This window comes from Corvus kubaryi, unplaced genomic scaffold (genome assembly GCF_017639235.1).
Source record: "Corvus kubaryi isolate FWS band 111438036 unplaced genomic scaffold, C.kubaryi_AGA036_p1.0 37950, whole genome shotgun sequence".
Classification (NCBI taxonomy): Eukaryota; Metazoa; Chordata; class Aves; order Passeriformes; family Corvidae; genus Corvus; species Corvus kubaryi.
The window spans coordinates 16,455-23,094 of NW_024581157.1; the positions used below are offsets into that span (position 1 = coordinate 16,455).

At 62.3% G+C, this 6,640-nt stretch overlaps 1 protein-coding gene across 1 annotated transcript; it reads left to right on the forward strand.

Annotated features, from left to right (window-relative positions):
* The first annotated feature begins 3,195 nt into the window (after positions 1–3,195).
* LOC121672127 (inhibin beta C chain-like) lies at positions 3,196–6,124 on the forward strand. Its single transcript, XM_042044645.1, has 2 exons — positions 3,196–3,827; positions 4,397–6,124. The coding sequence occupies exons 1-2, from the start codon at positions 3,521–3,523 to the stop codon at positions 5,146–5,148; spliced, it is 1,059 nt and encodes a 352-aa protein (XP_041900579.1). The 5' UTR covers positions 3,196–3,520; the 3' UTR covers positions 5,149–6,124.
* The last annotated feature ends 516 nt before the right edge of the window (positions 6,125–6,640 follow it).

Below are 6,640 nucleotides of genomic sequence, written 5' to 3' on the forward strand. Positions count from 1 at the left end.
CAGGAATTCCAAGGTGGCACTTCCCACCTGGGGAACTCACAGGGTGAGGAGGGTGCAATCAGGAAAGATTCCCTGGAGCCAGGGATCGTCCCTCCCAACCATGACACTGCTCTGCTGGTATCCCCTGATCCCTCAGGAGGCTGTGGAAGGGGTGGCTCAGGCCTGGTGATGGGAAATTGTCCTGTTGGGACCAGTAAGGCCAGTGGGGAGCCCACCCTGCAGCCCCCAGCACAGCAATGCCACGGGGACACGGCATCCATGCAATCAGCCGGGATGCAGCTGTGACACAGATGGGGACAGATGTGATGTCCCTCCTGCCTCCACTCCAGGAGGGGACAGATGTGCTGGAAGGACCCTTTGCCAGTATCAACAGCCCCTGAAGCAAAGGTCCAAGCGCACAGCGCCAAGTGCCCCTGGGCAAGTCCAGCTCCCGGGAGGGGTGGGAATTTCTGACAGTCCCTTCCCTTGCCTTGAGAAGAGTTAATGTTTAATTCTCAGTCTCATGGCCCATTCCCAGCCAGCGGCACCACTGTGGTGACTGGTGCTCTTCTCCCAAGGAATGAGCAACAGGGCAAGAGGAAGTGGCCTCAAGTTGTGCCAGGAGAGGTTTAGATTGGAGATTAAGGAAAATTTCATCATGGAATGGGTGGTCAAGCCCTGGAACGGACTGCCCAGGGCAGTGGTGGAGTCCCCATCCCTGGAAGGGTTCCAAAACATGTGGATATTGCAGCTGGGGACATGGTTAATGGTGGCCTTGGCTGTGCTGGGTTACTGGTTGGACTCAATGATCCAGGCTTTTCCAGCTTTAATGATTCCATGGTTCCATGATTCCATGATTCCAAGATTCCAAGATTCCATGATTCCATGATTCCAAGGTTCCATGGTTCCATGATTCCATGATTCCAAGATTCCAAGATTCCATGATTCCATGATTCCAAGGTTCCATGATTCCGTGATTCCATGATTTCATGATTCCATGATTCCATGAGCCATGCTCAGGCGTTGCTGCACGAGCTCTTGGGGGGTCCCGGCTCAGCCCAGCCAGTTGTCACCTCCGGGTCAGGTCACCAGGTGCCACGTTCGCCCCACCGGCCATGGGGTCAGAGGCCCCGGAGCCATGTGTGCACCGGGTGCTGGGCCCAGGGGGACTTTGGGGGTATTTTGGTCAGGTCAGTCCCTGGGCTTTGCTTTCTGGGAACCGCTTAATCAACAACACAATTATGCAATGGGTGCAAGAGCCGCCACGGCTCCGTGCTGACCCCTGCCCTAGATCCGGGGGCCGGAGCGTGCTGGGGGGCACGCAGTGTGAGGGGCATGGGATGCTCTTGCTAAGCTGGAGATGGAGTGGGGGTTCATTGGAGTGCTGCCTCATGCAGAGGGATCCGGGCAGGTTGGACAGGGTTAATCCCTTTGGGGACACCCCACTGCCAGCCTGGAATGGAGGGTGGGTGTGCTGGAGAGTCCCTCACCTGTTCTGTCATGCTTTGTCTCCTGTTTCCTCCACCCCTGCGCTGATCATGGCTCTACGATCTGGCAGGGGTGGGGGAATTCAGCACAGCAGGGCGATGGGTACGGGGGTGCATAAGGAGCGTGTCCAAAATGGAGCAGGTGTCCAGATATTTGGGAGGGAGCCTGAACGTGTGTAAGTGCATATCATAGAATCCAGGATGGTCTGGGTTGGAAAGGACCTTAAAGATCATCCAGTTCCACTCCCTGCCATGGACAGGGACACCAAGCCCTGTCCAGTGTGGCCTTGAACACTTCAGGGATGGGGCTTCTCCAAGCAATCTCTGCTCGTGCCTCACCACCCTCACCGTGAGGAATTCCTTCCCAATGTCCCATCTAACTCTGTCCTGTGTCAGTGGGAAGACACCACCCCTGGTCCTGTAAGAAGTCACTCTCCATGTGGGAGCATCTTTGCCGGTGAGCACGTGTGCCCTGCACCTGGCTGGAAGTGCCACCTGCTCCATCCTGCTCCATCCTGCTCCATCCTGCTCCTGCCTGCAGCCAGGGCTCCCAGGCCCTGTGGGATCTGTGCTCCCAGGCCAGCCTGTGCCCACTCTTTCCTCTCTGTTGACATTCCTGGGCTATTCTGGGAGCTGCCAGCAGGCCCGGCCAGCTGAGCCCTTTGTCCCCTTGCTCCGTGGTTGCATCACCTCCGGTGGGTGCTTTTTCCCAGACAGCCCACTCTGTTTACATGGCACCTCTGGCTTGGCCAGGGCCAGGGGCTCTGTGTGGTCAAGACCTTGGAGTCGGTGCATGGCGCGGTGGGCACAGGACATGCCGGAGCTCTGGCCTGGCGGGGCTTCAAGTTCCCTGGCTTCCCTGCTCCAGCTGGGCTCTGCCGATCCCCCACAACGTGGCACCTTGCATCACTTTCAGGAGGTTTCTGCCAGTCCCTGCCCTGCCTCAGTCTGCACATCCCGCTCCAAAGAGTCCGAGAAACATCTTCAGGTTGATGTGACACTGGCTGTCACCTCCTGAGTCCTCAGGACACACAAATCCGCTTTTTATTGTGTGAGGAGGAGGGAACGCCGTGTATGCATTCACTGGCCCTTCCCAGCTCTGCCTCGGGCTGAGGATGGACCAGGTGGTCCAAGGGGTGGGCTCAGATCCCCAAACCTATCACTGGTGGGAGTGACAAAAGCCCAGAGACGTGACAGTCCCCAGGAGCTGCAGGGTCATCCCAGGAGCCCCTGGATCCCTGCTGAGTCCTCTGTCAGCACCCAACGGGACTGTCATGGCTAGGAGGGCTCGGGGGTGCCCAGGGGGCAGTGCCCAGGCTGGGGGCAGGTCTGTGGATCCATGGATGGGCAGCTGAGCTGGGATCTCTCTGGCTGGCTGCTGGGGCTCCTCCACCGGCCAGGATTTAATCCAGCCCTCACTCCCCGAAGGTTTTGGAGGATCCCACTGCCCGTACTGGGGGGCTGGCCGGGGTCCCTCTTCCCCGCGGGCAGATGCCAGGGTGACCCGCAGGCAGAGCCCAGGGCACAGAGAGCCCCTTGCCCGCACAGCCCCTCACGTTCCACTCTCTGCGCACACCCGCGTGAACCTCCCCAGTATCACCCCTCACTCGTGTTCAGCCCACGCGTGCACGGCGGGGGCCGGTGCTCGGTCCCCCGTGGGACTCCTCCCGCAGCGACCCGACGGGTGGCGGGGACCGGGAACGGGGGAGGATGGGGGGGCTGCTCACCGACCTCCCCGCGGGGAGGCGGGGGTGGGGTGCTAATCCCCGTAATCCCCGACGGGACGGGACAGGCAGGTGCGGCGGCCAATGGCGGGGGGGGGGGGGGGCGGCGGGACCGCCCCCGGCCGCAGGTGCCCAAAGCAGGCCGCGCCGCACCGCTCCCGGTGCCGCTCCCGTCGGCGCTGCTCCCGGTGCCGCTTCCGTCCCATCGGCGCGGTCCCGTCACGCCGTTCCCGCTCCCGTCCGATCGGTGCCGGTCCCTCGGTGCCGGTGACGGTCCCGCCCCGTCAGTGCCGCTCCCGGTGCTGATCCCGTCCCGTCCGGTGGGCGCGGATGGCGGCGCGCGGCGCGGGCCCGTGGCTGCTGCTGGCCGCGGTTCTGTGCGCGGCGGCCGAGCCGCGCTGCCCGTCGTGCCCGGAGGGCGCGGAGCGGCGGCTGCTGGAGGAGGTGGCCAAGAAGCAGCTGTTGGAAAAGCTGCGGCTCCGCGATCGGCCGCGGCTCGCCCACGCCGTGCCCCGCGCCGCGGTGGCCCGCGCCCTGCGGCGGCTGCAGGCGGGAGGCGCCCACCGGAGCCCCGGGGTTACCGGCGAGGAGGAGGAGGAGGAGCAGGGCTACGAGATCATCAGTTTCGCGGAGGCAGGTGGGTGCGCGACCCCCGACGGGGCGCGGGTGAGCCCGGTGAGCCCCGGGGCGAGGGGTCCGTGCCCTGCCGCGCTGGGGACCCCCAGGGACGCGCAGCCCCGCGGGGTGCGGGGACCCGGACCCACGCGGGCTGTGGGTAACTCTGGAGTCACCGCACTCGTCGCGCATCAGTGACATCCCCGCTGCGCGGGGGCTCAGCCTGGGAGGCGGAGGTGCCCCCTCTCCTGCTCCTGCCTGTTGGGACCCTGCGCCCTGAGGGGCTGCAATGACCCCCCAAAACATGGGGCTCCCCAGGGTGCCTGGGACTCCCGAGTAGCTAGAGATGGGAGCTGCAGGATTAGCTTGGGGGGCTGGAAACACTTTCCAGCCTCACCCTGTGAAGAGGGGCCAGGTGAGAGCAAGCTCCCCTTCTGCACCCCTTCTGCCAGGCAGCGTGGGACAGCCCCCCATTCCGGAGGTTGCATTCCCAGGGCAGGTTGGAGGACAGATGAAGCTGGAAGTCTTTACTTGCCGGATGGCCGGGGAGCATCCCTCAGCGCTCACCTTCTCATGCCTTTCTCCCCTCAGATCTCACATCTCCCTCCAGTCTGGGGCTGCAATTCCAGTTCAGCCAGGCGCAGGACCAGGACATTCGCATCCTGCAGGCTCAGCTCTGGCTCTACCTGCGAGTGCCCCGGGCCGGCCTCACCCTGAGGATCTTCCTGGCCAGCGAGGCCGGGGCCGTGGCGCGGGGCAATCGCACGCTGCTGGGGGAGAGGCGGCTGAGCACAGCGGACAGCGGCTGGCTCTCCTTCCCCCTCCTGCCGGCCCTGCAGAGCTTCTTCGGGGGGCAGAGCCGGACCCTGCGGGTGGAACTGGAGAGCTGGCGGGACGGGAGCAATATCATGGCACTGGTCAATGCCAGCTGGTCCCACCAGCCCTTCCTGGTGGCCAAGGTGAAGGTGAGGGAGCCCGAACACCACGTGGCCAAGCGCAGCCTCCGCTGCAGCCAGAACTCCAACCTCTGCTGCCGCAAGGATTACTACGTGGACTTCCGTGACATCGGTTGGAACGACTGGATCATCAAGCCCGAGGGCTACCAGATAAACTACTGCGTGGGCCAGTGCCCTCTGCACGTGGCCGGCAGCCCTGGCATGGCCTCTTCCTTCCACACGGCCGTCTTCAACCTTGTCAAAGCCAACAACGTCCGGGCGTTGGGGCATTCCTGCTGCGTGCCCACGCGGCGCCGGCCGCTCTCCGTCCTCTACTTCGATCGCAACAGCAATATTGTCAAGACTGACATTCCCGACATGATTGTTGATGCCTGTGGCTGTAGTTAGGGCTGGGGGAGCTGTGCTGGGACCCCCCTTCTCCTCTGGTGGAGGGGGAAGGAGCTGGAGAGCTCCGTGAGCTGGAGTCAGCCCTCGGTGCAATGGACCCCTTTGGAAAGGTTGGGAGGGAGAGGGTCTTGTCAGGGGGAGCAGGGAATCTCTGGAGAGTGCCCGGAGCAGGGGTCTCTGGGGACATATGGGACCGAGCCAAAGCCACATTGGTCTACCCAAGCCTGGGCTGTGGGTGTTGTTGACTCTGGACATCCCTGCCTGCGCTGTCCCCAAGCTGATCCCACATTCCTGGTGGTCACATTCCCCTCTGGTGTGGGGGCCCCACTTGGTTCACATTCAGTGTCTGATGAGGGGTTGGGACGTGGCTTTCTTGGGAGCAGAGTGGATGCAGAAACGGAGCTGCTTCCTCCAGGCAGGAAGCTGGAGGACAAGGCAGTCCCGCTTGTTTCCCTACTGAGCAAACCTTCCTGCACCCAGTTCAGGCCTGGTTTTGGGGACAGATGGAATGGGGCACAGATAACAGGCCTGGGAGAGGGGGATGAAGGGTAGGACTTCCTCAAGAACCCCAAAACAGCAGTGACTGGACAAAGTTCTCTGATCCCTGGAGGGCGTGGAGCTGTGAGGGCCAAGCTTCCAGGTCCTGTGTGCTTTTCCTTTCCTTGGGTTTGTGCTTTCCTCCCCTGTTCCCACCCCCAGCCAGGTCTCCTCCAGCCTGGTGCCTCCATGAGGGGAGCTCCAGCTGAAACTTTGCCTTCAAGACCACACTCAAGGTACAGATTTGGTTTATGCCGCTGGCTTTGCAGCTGTTCCTACTTTCTCAGTTCCTGCAGCTGTTGGGACTCGCTGGTGCTCCATCCTCTCTGCTGAAGATCCCCCTCTGCCTTCCCCTTCCTCGTGCACCCACATGGCCTCCACTTTAATTTATTATAAAACGTTTTGGTGTGACTTTCGGAATAAATGGGTGGAAATGCAAGATCCAGGCTCTGGCTGCTTTTTCCTGGGACCACCTGCAGGGATGGGGTGAGGGAGAGAGGGTCCTGCTTGGCCAGAAGAGTCCAGATCCCTCAGGCACTGGGGCTGGAGTAGCACAGGAGCTGCATGGCACTGCCATACTGGAAGCTGTGGGGAGCTGTGGGCTTCGAGGGGCTCCTGGCATGCTCACAAGGCCTCTGCAGGGGGGGTCTTCCCTGCAGATGGGGTTCCCAGGAATCAAGCAGGGGCTGGGAACCAGGTCCCACCTCACTAGGGATTGGAGAGGGGTGGGAGCATCAAAGCTGTGTCCCAGCAGGGCAGGCACTGGGAGGCATCACCCAGCTCGGAGATGCTCTTCTCCACCTGGAACAATCCCAAGTGGAACTCTGGTCGCTCTGGCTGCAGGTGGGTGATCCCAATTGCTGAGCCACAGCCCACCCCCAAATCCTGGGCCCCACTGCAAAGAACCTGACCATGTCCCACCTCCCCAGTCCTCCTCGTGTGCTCCCCCAAACAT